General features: G+C 37.7%; 1 protein-coding gene across 3 annotated transcripts in view; it reads left to right on the forward strand.

Annotated features, from left to right (window-relative positions):
* KCNAB1 (potassium voltage-gated channel subfamily A regulatory beta subunit 1) overlaps positions 1 to 13,976 on the forward strand; it is a 420,994-nt gene that overhangs the window by 354,136 nt on the left and 52,882 nt on the right. For all 3 annotated transcript variants that reach the window (XM_050779874.1, XM_050779875.1, XM_050779876.1), the window contains exon 8: positions 2,592 to 2,678. In XM_050779874.1, coding sequence (XP_050635831.1) covers positions 2,592 to 2,678 — 87 coding nt within the window. The remainder of the gene's footprint in view (positions 1 to 2,591; positions 2,679 to 13,976) is intronic.

A 13,976-nucleotide genomic window follows, 5' to 3' on the forward strand; every position in this document is an offset into this window, starting at 1 on the left:
CATTTAGTAACAGTCACTTCACTTCTCAGGCCCCAAATCTAGGAGTCGTTCTTGTTTACTCTAACCTCCACACCCTATATGCAGCACACCAGCAAGTCCGTGTATTTCTACTTATACCACTTGTCTCAAATTTATACACCTCTCACTAACTTTGTCTGAGCTGGATGGGCTGCAGTGGCTGTGCCTGCCTTCACTCTTGTGCCTTCAGGTCCCTCTCAGCAGGTGAAGCCATCGGTTCAAAATGGAAATCTGATCATATTATTTCCCCTGCTTAATCTCCTCCTCACTGGAACCTCCCCTACCAGTGTCTTTAAATCTCACACAGAATCCAAAGTTCATACCATGGATTACAAGACTTTATGTGATTGAGATTTGTAAAGTGAGTGGATAGTGTCCTTTGGAGGGACAATTTCCTTTCATTCCACTTCAAAGTCAGAGGAGGGATCACTGGCCTCAGATACTTGAATTTCTTGCCAAATATCAAGAAAGAGTGCTTTTCAGAGAAAGAATTAAAGAGGTGGGAATGACCAAATACCATGAGGCTGACCTTAGTATCAAGTCCATATCATTAGTTCCAGGTACACATTACAACCTTGAACAAGGAACCTGTGCCAATAGATGCTCTCAATATGCACTGTTAGAGCTCCTTGGGATGAAGACTGTGTCTGTGCATCTTTAAACGCTGAGAGCCTGGCACAGTCTCAGGATGAAATTGGGACTCAATACATGCTCATGGGATGGAATAATAAATGACAAAAAGTCACACCTATCTGTGACATGCCTCATCACACAGTGCTGTAACAGTGCCAAGTTATTTGTAGCTGCTTCTGCTAGTTACTCTCAGCCCACACTGAGCTGTTTAGAAGAGAACAGGGAGAGAGGGCCATTGTCAGAAAACAAGATACTTATTTCGTCTGCCAAGCACAGGCCAGAACTGTCATTAAATGCCCCTCTCCAAAACAGGGGGTCTAGTGAAAATTTTTGGCATTTGGTCTTTTGCTGTCTTCCCCCTGGCACTTTCCAGATGTGAACACCACGGTATAATTTCACGTTGTGGTTCTGTAGACTGTGTTACACAGCTCTCCCAGGAACACCAGTTCTGAAGGTGTCAGTATTGGCCCACTGCAGACTAGAGAATTGAGTCTCAAAAAAAGGTCAAAGAACCCAAGTGGGGTCCCAAGCATGCTAGAGTGCAGATTTCCAGCCTTTCAAACCTTGTGATATCCTGTTATTTGTTTACTTAGTATTCCTGTCCTTTCCTTACCTCCTCCCTGCATACAACTGTTCCCAAAAGTGGCTCATATCATGATATTTTTTCACGTTAATTTAATTTCACACCGTTTCTTGAAATAGCTGGTGATACCCTGTGCCTGAGCATCACGGAAGGTTTATAAGAGCAGGCATTAGACCTCATAACATCTGTCTGCCCTAATCTCTTCATCAAAGCTTTAAACAAGCTGCCATCACAGACAGTCCTTTCTCAATGGATGGAAAATATTTCCGGAACAATATTCAAGCACTCCATCTTCCTGTCAGAAAACTAATTGTGGCTGGCTGATAAACCAGTATGAAAAATCAAATTTAAATGAACCAAATTTAAATTTATAAGAGCCTCATTTAACATGCAATTAATTTTATGTCTATAATAAAGAGAGTAAAGCCTCTGGTCTCCCTGAGGAATTAAAGAGGCTGATAAGAGAATGCTAAATGCTGTGCCCCATGGAAATGGGATAACATGATTCTCAAACACTGTCATCCTTTTGGTTGCATAATATTATATACAATATGTTCTATTTCAGGGAAGTATTAATTTTACTAAAATTAATTTTTTTCTGAGTATTCATAGAAATGTGACCAAATGGTTAGAGCTGAAACATAGGCTGTTGGTTCCTGACTCCCTTTTCAAGTTCTTATTCTCTCCTTTATATTACCTCTTCAGTCTTTATAGCTTCTAATGTTTTTGTTTCTTCCCCCAAAATGGGGAATAATAGAAATGTTAGAGCTCAGCTATATTTTATGTTCCTTAAACTTTGTTCCAATTAGTAAAATGTTGAGCAAAGGCTTCATTTGCTAACCCCTTTATATTACTATTAAAACCAACATTTACATTAAGATGGGGTTGGGGCAGTCATTTATTTCTGATTTAAACCATTCTAATGAGTTTTATGTGTAATAAATGTATCTCTGGCTCACTATAAGCCTATTAAGTGATCCAAAACATAAACATTAATTTGCATTGTTCAAGAAGAAAAACACTAACTGTTGGAAAGAAGCTGCTTTTTATTCTAAACTTTGCTTCTGGATATTGCCTCATACAAGTTACTGTGAAGGTCGTTCCTAAGTATGTATTTTCCTGTGAGAGTGATAATATTCCTGGAAAAGTTCTAAGACTTTTCTTGTTGGGGGAAGTCAGCCTTTGATGTAATTTTAAAACGTTCTAGGGTCAATTAGCAATCATTGTATTCAAAGCATTTTTGAAACTATTCCAATTCTATTTTTTTAAAGTAAATTCTTGAAAGAAACCAAACTTCAACTCTTTGAATACTGCTCATATTTAGATTTTGGGGTTTGTTTCCTGCTTCTGCTCCCAGGATTGAAGGGCTCCCTTCAGAGGCTGCAGCTGGAGTATGTGGATGTGGTCTTTGCTAATCGACCAGACAGTAACACTCCCATGGAAGGTAAGTTAAGAACTTTAATAAAATACTCTAGAATTCTTGATTCAGTTTGAGGACTTACTCTGCTCACAGTAGGAAATGAATTGTATTCAGACTGATTGAACTGAATGTGGAAAAAAAAAATATTTCCGACTGATGCCTTTTGGCCTCAGCATTTACCCCCAAAACCAATGCTCTGTCTGCTGCATCTTCTTATTTGAAAGCAGTTGAAGGCATTGGGTTTGTGGCTCCCGCTGGTTACAGTGCTCACCTTTTCCAGGTTCATTTCACTTTCATGATTTCATCAGCTAAAACAATAAAGTTAATTGCAAAGGGGCTTTATAACACAGCCATTATCATTTCACAGTAAATCCTTTGAGGGTCTTCCTATTTTCTGATGGCTCTAAGTCTGATTAGTTTCCAGTCTGTGGTAGCAGTGCTCAGTGGTGCCACCAGCAGGGATTCCACAGCAGCGACTGCTTCAAAGTAAGATTTCATTGCAGTTTGATTGTTGATTCTCAAGGAGCTGCAACATTTTATCGCCTTTCTGTTATAACTGTTTGAGGACCACAGTTTAAGCTTCTTCCTCTGGAAGCTTTCAGAATGTTTCTAAAACCAGATTTTCTTCAATTTACATTTATTTACGGAACTTGCTAGGATGTTTGAGGCAGAAGATAGTTTGAGAGGATGAGGATGAATTGAAAAGAATGTTCCAGTTAACTGAAGTTCAAAATCACATGGATTATCACTTACCTGAGGTGACTGAGAATGAAGATATTTGAGAAAAAGAGCAAAAATGAATATTCTGGTTATTTGAACAATATGATATGGATTGCCACTTTTAAAATAATTAGAATAGTTTGATTCACATGAGATTACACTGAAGGTAACTTTGTCCTTGATGATTCAAAAGGCAGGATCTTGTAATAAAACAGATTCTGTAAAGAGTGATTCTTGTTATAGGGTTATAGAAGGGTTATAGTAATGGAAAAGTATAAATGATTGACATATTATAAATTTTTCTAGGTTGTATTTCTGACCATAAAAAAGTTATGGAAATTATTTTCCTTGCCATTTATCTCATTCTCAACTACAGAGAAATGTAAAATATATATATTCTTATATCTAACTTTCTCCTACAGTTTTCTTCTTTCTTGAATCTGGGTAAAATTAGGAGTTTATTATAAACAGTATCAGTGTTGGAAATTTTCCATGGAAATGGACATAAATCTGCATATTTTTTGTCAAAGCAAAGATTAGGTGTTTGATAAAGCAAATCATAAGCATAAGAAGTATTTATTGCAAGGATAATATGATGTCATACAACTCTTTTTTATTTTTTATCTTATTTTTCCATAAGTTATTGGGGTACAGGTCGTAGTTGGTTACGTAAGTAAGTGCTTTAGTGGTGATTTGTAAGATTTTGGTGCACTTATCACTCGAGCAGAATACACTGCTCCATATTTGTAGTCTTTTATCCCTCGCCCCTCTCCCACTCTTCCCCCCAAGTCCCCAAAGTCCATTGTAGCATGTTGATGCCTTTGTGTACTCATAGCTTAGTTCTCACATATCAGTGAGAACATATAATATTTGGTTTTCCATTCCTGGGTTACTTCACTTAGAATAATAGTCTCTAGTATCATCCAGGTCACTGCAAATGCTATTAATTCATTCCTTTTTATGGCTGAGTAGTACTCCATCATATATATATATATCTATATATCTCACAGTTTCTTTATTCACTCATTGATTGATGAGCATTTGAGTTGGTTCCACGATTTTTGCAATTGTGAATTGTGCTGCTGTAAACACGCATGTGCAAGTATCTTTTTCAAATAATGACTTCTTTTCCTCTGGGTAGATACCCAGTAGTGGGGTTGCTGCATCAAATGGTAGTTCTACTTTTAGTTCTTTAAGGAATATCCACACTGTTTTCCATAGTGGCTGTACTAGTTTACATTCCCACCAGCAGTGTAGAAAGGTTCCAGTCATACAATTCTTAATGACACATGAAAACAGAGTTATTTAATGACAAAAGTGTCAAGTAAAATGCCATTTAGTGAGGTCTATGAAAGACTGGAATTGCTTCACATTTTAGGTGCCTAGTGACTATTTTCCTCTTTTAGACAGTGTTCTTTGCAACTATACCATGTACAGGATAGCAGAACATCTAAAATTTTTAAGGATTTTTTTCCCCCATCTTACCTCTGCCTTTTATTTTTGGAATATATTGTAGGAGTCTCTCAAACAGAAAACATAATTTACATTACATTTATAGAAGAAGGAGGAAATCCTCAATTAGGAGTCAAACTATGTGACACCAACAAGATAATGATGTCTCTTGTATCAATATTTATAATATGTTGAAATTTATTAAAAGAAATCTTCAAAGTGTTTTAAAAAATAATTGCTGCTGTCTGGTGGAGTTCACAACATTGTTTAGCCTTTGTGGGAATCAGAGAAAATTTACATTTTCCCCAAGTAGTTTCTTATATACAATTCCACAAAGCGGAATGGGAAGCTATTTTATCATGAGTCATTTTCCAAGTTCAGAAGCATAATGAAGAGTGTCAAACAATGGAGATTTGCCACTTGTTGATAAGGTCAAGGCACATGGCATTTTGTAGCACAGCAGCAATCAACCACCTCATGCTGGAATGTAGCCTGTTTCCCCTCACCAGCAAGAGGAGACTCACCCAAGCAGGCCAATCAAGTTTTGAGGCTTCTTCTTCTGGGAGGACCTAGCAGGGACATTCCACAGGCAGCTCCTCATGCAGGACTTGTTCCAGATTGAAATAGCATCCATGTGAGTGTTTCCTAGCTTTCAGAAAATGTTTATCCTCAAACTTAGTACACGCATTTGTTCCAAGGTGGGTCTACTGGAACAATCAGAGTTTGATGTAAGTCTCTGGGAACACATCTATACATATAGTCTTTTCTACTTTACTGTGCCAGGGGAAAGTACTGATCTGGGAAATAAAGAAGCAATAGGAAATAAAGAGACAGGACTGTCAGGTGGACTTGGGTACATTTGGCACCCTAAAAATGGGGGAAAAATAAGGTGCCTGTGTTAGTTCTGGATTCCATGTTGTTGAGAGTCACCTTTGCAACAATTTTGTAAATCACACTGTGTATGTATGGGAATAAAGCTGTACATGTACAATGGGGGTATACCTTAGGAAGACTATTAGTGTTTCTAAAAACATGACAGAAGTCAAATGTTATTTATAATCAAATTACCCTTGAAAACACTGCAGTAACTCTGTTAGTCAATGATATTCTATTGGCTTTAATTAATTATTCAATTTATTTTTCAAATGTGGTGAAAAAAATCATCACTAGATAGTTGTTCAACCTTTTTATTTTTTGGTAGAGGCAGAAAAATCCTTAATATCAAATGATATTACTTTTTTCTTGTTTCAGCAACTCACATTGGCTACTTTAGGCTCACTTGCATCCATTTCTGTTTAAGTGACGAAACAGTGGTTGCCAAGTATATATTGTTGCGTATTTATATATTAAATCTACATGTATTAATACTATAGACCCTTAGCGTTTGTAAATCATTTTTATTGATTTCAGCCATTATTTGTCAACTCCATGGAGTCACAACACATGCTGACATAATTTTGCTGAGGCACCTCTTTTAAACACAGGGGACATAGCACTTTCAAATGAGTTCAACCCAACTCAGTGCTTGCTCTTATTTGTCACTGATTACCGAGTAGAGTAGTGTTCAAGAACTTGGAGACACTGAGAGTCTCCAGTCATAAACTATGCAAATGTCAAGGGTCATGTGTGTGCCCACAATGAGCATCGCTAAGACACATTTTAAACAACTTCCATTTAAACATTATTAAAATGCCAATTGCATTCATGTGATTTCTACCATGAAATGATGTTAATCGGGAACATTTTAAAAATAAACCAAGATGAGTTTCAGCCAGTTTCTACATGTCGTATAGCAACCATTTGAGCCAGAAAAAGATTAACTGCAGCATCTTTATAATATATTGGCATCATATATCCAATTAGTTGTTTCCTTCCCTTATTTCTTAGAAGATCAATAGACAAAAAGTGAGTCCTCTCAAAAGAATGGCTGTAAATTCCAAAGGTGCAATCAGTGGAGAAAGGGGTGAGACACTTCATTCGCAATCTGCAACCCCATGGAATACAGTTAGACATTTTCAGGCTATGGGAAGATGTTCCTGACAACAGAGGGGAGCTTGTGTACTTTTTCCTCTGTCCCTCTTGTTTATTTTTTCTGGTTCACCTAGTAGTAAGTCATTTTTCTTTCACAGCATCTGTCATGCCATCTGTCTCTGCTACAATATCTGGCAACGATGGTATGTTTTCCAGTCCTAGAAAAAAATCAGCCCCACATCCCATTTCTTCCTTCTTATGGGTCTGTGTTCCTCCCAGTAGAGTCACTGACAGTTTTTTATGCTCTATGAAGCTCATATCCTTAATTCTCTCACTTCCACAAATCCCTAATATGTATTTCAAAATCTTCTCTCGAGCTCATTAGACAAGAAAAAGTTCAGGCAATAGAGTCAGTCTGGACATGGATAGACAAAGAGCATTTGTGTGTCCAAGGACATGTATGAGGAGTTTTTTGTTTGTTTGTTTGTTTGTTTGATTTTCTGTCATTCCCAAACACCAGGCTAATATCTCTACCTATACTATTCTCACTGCTCCAGGAAGAAGAGATTGAGCCTAACTGTGGTCATGAAAGGAGAGTGTAAGCCTGTACCCCTTGTAGACAAAAGCAAAAACAGGGGACACACTAACTTGTTGATCTAAGAATCTGATTTTTAAATTAAATTAAATTTTAGTTAGTATTTGATTTTAAAAAACACTTGGAATTGAGTCTTTACTTTTCACATAGAGCTTTTTGCCAAAACTGATTATTCTTACAGAATTCCTGAGTCATTAAATATTACTTCCATACTGATTACAGTTCCAGTTATTTATTTTTTCCTGCTAGCAGATCAGTGCAGACATAAAGCAGCCCATATGTCTTAATTTCAAATAAGAGAAGCAAGACCAAAGTTAGCTTCACTTATTCCCATAGTATCATCTTGTCAAATAACCCATTCCATAAGTATTTCTTTCTAAGCCATCTTTTTTAGTGTTGTCATGTGAAAGTAGCCATCTATGGATATTCAGGGATTCAGGATATCCAATGGCAACTCAGAAAATGCCAGAAAGCAAAAAACATTACAGTATCCCAAATTTTCTACATTTTGACAGTTCCAAAATACTGGACCTAGATATATAACTTCCAAAGTAAAAAGTTTTCAAAACAAAAATTAACCACCTAAAACCTAGAAACATCATTTACCCCACAATAGATCAGCCCTTCCACCTCTATCTTTTATTATCTTCCCTGAAAGTTACCTTCAAGCTATCCGCAAAAACATGATATAGAAGGAAGAAATCTTCTGCAAATATTACAGCACTGTCCAATAGAAATATAATGCAAGCCATATATATAAAATTTAAATTTTCTCTTAGCTACATTAAAAAAGTAAAAAGGGAGGGGAACAACACATACCGGGGCCTGTCGGGGGGTCGGGGGCAAGGGGAGAGAGAGCGTTAGGACAAATACCTAATGCATGTGGGGCATAAAGCCTAGATGACGGGTTGATGGGTGCAGCAAACCACCGTGGCACATGTATACCCATGTAACAAACCTGCACGTCCTGTACATGGCATTTCTGAACTTAAAGTAAAAAAAAAAAGTAAAAAGAAACAGGTGAGGTTATTTATTATATTTTATTTAATGTGATATATCAAAACTTATCACTTCAACACGATCCATGAGTATCCAAAAGTTCCTAATGGCGTATATTACATTCTTTTTTTTCCCTACTAAGTCTTTGTATAATCAGTTGTGTACACCCTAATTTGAAGCAACACATTTCAACTGCTCAGTAGACAATTTTAATTAGGATCAGCCACATTTCAAGTGTTCAATAGCCCACATGTGGCTAGTTAGCTACTGTACTTGACCACACAGGCTCATAAACTATATTCCCAGTCTAACAGAGCCTCAGGCACATAGTAGGTGCTCAATAAATATTTATTGGTTGGATGGATGAAGGACTGAACAAGTGTTTGAGTGATTGAATGAATAAAGCTCCAAAGTTAAATAGCTCTAACTTCATTTTCCTCTACTTGAAAACCTATCTTGGTTTCCTAACCTCTATAAACATTCTAGTACCTGGTTCAACATATTTCAAGGAGATGTTGACAGGTTGTTGCCAAACAGCCCCAGGACACCTACATGCTGTTTCTCATCTGCAATCGCAGTAGCATCCAGATGTGCTGCATCTCTCTTTAGAAGTGTGATTGATATCTAAATGAGCAGAAATGAATAAAGGGACAATTCTTTGGCAATACAGTTGCCCCCTGTGTATTACTATATCAATTAAGATTATTTAATGCATTTCATTTATTACCTTGGCCAGGATGTTCCCAAGGCCTCTGGTGTACATCGCATCAATTTAACCCCCTGGCTTGAAAGGCTGGGACAGTTGAGTTTTCAAGAAATTAATTTGGAGAAAATGATTTTCATGTCCAAGAAGATGAGCCAAACCCAGCCAAGCTTGTGACAAAAAAAAAAAAAAAAAAAAGTGTTTCAATTTTAAAATGCAGTTTTATTTCCATTTTAACTGCAAATTCATCAAAAATTTTCCTGATACTTCAGGCCTATTTAGCTGATGTTTTATCCTTTACAGACCAAAAAAAATTGTGTCATAAAAAGACAAATTTATTTCATCCATCATAAGAAATATAACAATGGGTTCACTTCAGTTCTTTTCGTCTCCAGTTCATCTGTTTAGAAAATTCCATGTTTCTGTTCATGGTGGACCTCCTCATTGGAACAATATTTCTGCAGAGTGGACTAGGACATTAGACAGACACAACTTCAAATTCTGGCTTTACTACCTATCAGACTGTACACTCGGGACAAGCTACTATCCCCACAGAGGCTCACTTTCCTCACTGAAAACAGAGGAAACATAAAGCACCATCTGAATGAGTTAATAATGTGGTTACAGCACCTCACCCACAGCTGGGCACACAAACATAAGCCCCATTTCTAGAATGCCCTAGGTAAGGCATGTAAAATTCTCCTTTCTCTGGATCTCTTCTCAGAGATAATCATGGGAGAAGTCCAAGGCCCTGAGATTATAATATGATGAAAATCTAATGGAGATAGCCAAGCTGCAGGACTGCAGAGGATCTGGTGAAGTCCTGTAATATTCAAGCTGTGGAGTTGGCAGCGTAATTTTCTTATAGCCCATTTTTTTCTCCTAAAATTTTGCTCTGAAACTCTTTATGCCCCTAATCATAAATTTTCCAGGGTTAATCTATTCAGCCTGAAAGGTGATCTTGTGCCTGTGACTTTATTTTCAAAGATGTCTCTAGAAAAAAAAAAATCAATAATAGGATGAACTCATTCATTCAGTTGATAGTCACTGAATATTTACTATTCAAGTACTGTTCTGGACACTTTGAGAAGCAGAAGTTAATAATCAAATGAAAATCCTATCCTTAGAAAAATCACATTTCTTGTTGGGGAGACAGACAAGAAGTTAGTGAGAAAGTTACATTAGATGGTGTTAATAGAATGTAGAAACAAATTAATCCTGGGAGGGGGCTAGGAGGTTATAGGGATAGATTTTAGTTAGGATGACCAAATAAGGTCTAACAGGAGGAAATGGTGGGCAGTGGGGAGGGGGCTTGGAAATAACTCGGCCGCCTCCAAAATAGAGAGGGTATGGCTTTAAGAGTCAGATCTCAGTTCAAATCCTCTTTTTATTATGAGCCAGTTGATCTTAGGCAAGTTATTGAACTTCTCTTGTCCTCAGTTTTCTTATCTGTAGAATGTAGGTAATAATATCTGCTCTATAGGGTTATTGCAAGGATTATTTGAGATAATATCTACAAAATGCTTAGCATGTTGTCTAGTAACTATGCGAAATTTAGGGCTACCATTTTTGTTATTGTTACGGTTTGCATAGTACTGCTATAAATTTTTTATGCAGGAAATTACCTTGATGCAATTGTAGTCTCCAAGTCTACTACCAGGTTATCCTAGAGGTGACTGACTGAAGACTTCACTTAAGTTCTCATATTTTATGTATTTATATTTAATATATTTCAACTGTTTGGTGTCATATGCATATGGATATGTTGTCAATATCACTTCTTTCCATTCCTCCCTCCTATCTGTGTTCTGCATGCACATTCTCTACTTTGTTGATGGCTACTATGACTCAGGGGTTACTAATCCACTTAGTTTTACCATGCTCATCCTATAAATTCTGCCTATGTCTCACAAGCTACTTGCATCTCCACCCAGTTTCATTTATCCTCTTTCTTTGTTTCACTTACTTTCTTGAGCAGAACTGAATAATCTTAAGTAATACAATAAAGGCACATTACAGAGTTCACCACTCTCAGTCATTGACATGTTGCCTCAGGCCGGCGAATCCTCCAGGCCTGTTGAAAAATTTCCAGCATTAACAGAGGCCCACAAAGTTCTGACTGTGGATCATTCTGATATGCATCTATCAGGAACAGAGCCCTGGTTAACAAATGATCTTTTCCAACTGAGTTCCATAGAAAGAACAAGAGCTTTAGAAAAATTATCTTTACTAGAACTACTGAGAAGTTACAATGGCCAAGGCTGCAGAAAATACACAAAGAGCTGGCTGTAAAGAAAACTATACTCCAGAAAAACAATTGTACTCATCTGGTGTTTTACTTTTTGCTTTCTTTGGAAATCAATGATTCCCAACCTTATTCCATAAAGTCCTGGTTTGAAGGGAAGATTCTAAAGAAGGGTATGCTTACATGCTATGCAATTTAACTACTTCCTCTATTTTCTGTTCCCCCCCTCCACCACCGTTTTTTTCTTTCATGTCATCTTTACTCAACATTGAAGGCAGAAGTGATTCAATCTGTATCATTAGTAAGTTGAAAAAGGAGAAACGAGGTGGGTCAAATGTTTGGGGGACTATTGTACCTTCTCACAACAAGTTTGTGGACTTCACCAAGCTCCAAAAGGGTGCTTTTCTCTCCTCCTTCTTCTTTTTCCCTTAAGTTGTTTTTAGTTAAGAAAAAAAGAGAGAGAGAGGGAGAGGGAGAACAGAGGCTGCTTCTGCTCACCCCAGCTGTCAGGTGAAAAACAGCTGCTTAGTATTCTGGGGCTGTGGCTTTATGACTCATGTGCACTTCCTTCTGTGAGTTGTCATTTCTCTGAAAGATATTTGGAGTTGTGACAAAATTTAACTCCACATTCTGAGGGGATGTTGACTGGATCTCAGGAGAATTCATTTCTGTAAGTTCCTCGATCTGCTGCAGCAGATCAGCAAGGACATGCAAAGGACTTGGAGACTAACATTAGTTAGCAGTAACACACTCGGAGGGTTTACTGGCATGCTGATTGAATGCAGTGAGCAGAGCCACCTGTGTCAGGCTAATCGAAAATTCTCAGACAGCCGGGGATAAACAAACACCCTCAAGTCTCTCTCTTACTCTCTGTACAAAAGGAAGTATTAATAATAAGAGAGTAAGTGGTTTTGTTAACCCCCCTCCTGAATATTTAATATGTGTCCTGAAAAAATATGAGGTCTGCAATCAAAAGATGAGGGTGCTAGTCTTAGGCATATAAACTTGACTGAGTTGCTCAGACTTTCAACTTCTCGGTTTTTCATTGTACACTGGGAGAATAAAAATATTCTAGCTATTTCCAAGATTGTCGTGAAGACAAAATGAGATAAGTGGAAACATGTTACAAATTGTAATTGCCCTGCACAAATATTTTGAGGTTGTTGTTGTTACATATGTTTACACTTTTAGGAATATATCAGCCCCGGAAAATAGAATAATCGAAGTTTCAGCCAGACACCAAGACACAATTGAAATGAAATTTTAGAGTGAGATGCCAGTTCTCCATTTGTACTTTCAAATGAAGTGTGCGAGAGCTTGTTCCATAGCTCTTTCTTCTCCTAGCTGTTTATTTTGAGAAATTAAAAACTTATAGAAATGGTGAAAGAATAAATACCCAATACATTTACCAAATTGTGCCACATTTTGCCTTTATTTTTTCCTCTCTTGTTCTCTGCTATTGTGACATTTCACCCATAAATATTTTCTCCAGTATCTCCTGAGAATAAGGCATTCTTCTATATGACCATAACACAATCATCACATTCAAGAATATACAAGTCATATTCAAATTTTCTAAAATGTCCTTTATAGGATTTATTTGTTTTGCTTTTTTGGAGGGGGCGTGAATCCTGCAGTATTGTCATGACTGTTAATTTTTTTATTTATTCTATTTTAGATTCAGGGGGTACATGTGCAGGTTTATTCCATGGGTATATTACATAATGCTGAGCTTTGGGCTTCTAGTGAACTGATCACCCAAATAGTGAACATTGTACCCAATAGGTAGTTTCTTAACACTCATCTCCCTGCACCCTCCCCTCTTTTAGAGTCCCCCGTGTCTAGTATTTCCATCTTCATGTCCTTGTGTACCCCTTGTTTAGCTCCCCCTTACAAGTGAGAACATGAGGTATTTGATTTTCTGATTCTGAGTTATTTCACTTAGGATAATGGCCTCCAGCTTCGCCCATGTTGCTGCAAAGGACATGATTTCTTTTTTTTTTTATGTCTGTGTACTATTCCATAGTATTCTCCACACTGTTTTCCGAGGGCTCAGGAGGGTTGTTGCATCCCATTGCTGGTCCTGTTCAGGTCGATCACTCAATTAAAGTGATGTCTGCCAGGTTTCTCCACTGATAGTACCTCTTTAACTTTATAATTAACAAACAACCTAGAATGTGATTATTTGAGACTATGTGAATAGGCTGTCCCCCACAACCTCATTTTGGCATCCACCAAGGATCCCTGCCTGCATCTGCTTTTACAAGGAGGGCTGTGAGATGGTGCTTTCCTGATTCCATCAGCTCCTCTTTCTTTAGGAGTTGGTTTTCTTCTGCAAAGAGAAGCCTTCCCTTCTCCTCTTCCCCTACTCTCTGTTCAGTGACTCTGGAGCTCCTCACTGGTTTTAAAAATATAAAAGTTGAGAGATGGGAGTAAAGGGGATCTAGTGAGAAGGGTATGTATGAAGAAAGCTGTGCTTGTGAGCTCCATCCACCCCAGCACAGGAGAAAGCTGCCTCTTCATTGCCACCCTGGTTGGGATGGGGGTTTCAACGCCTTTCAGATGATTTGAAACATGACCCCATGACTAGGGAACATGGTGGCCTTGGAGCTGTTACGTGACTGGAAAATCTAGGCG

The sequence above is a fragment of the Macaca thibetana genome, chromosome 2 (genome assembly GCF_024542745.1).
Source record: "Macaca thibetana thibetana isolate TM-01 chromosome 2, ASM2454274v1, whole genome shotgun sequence".
Classification (NCBI taxonomy): Eukaryota; Metazoa; Chordata; class Mammalia; order Primates; family Cercopithecidae; genus Macaca; species Macaca thibetana.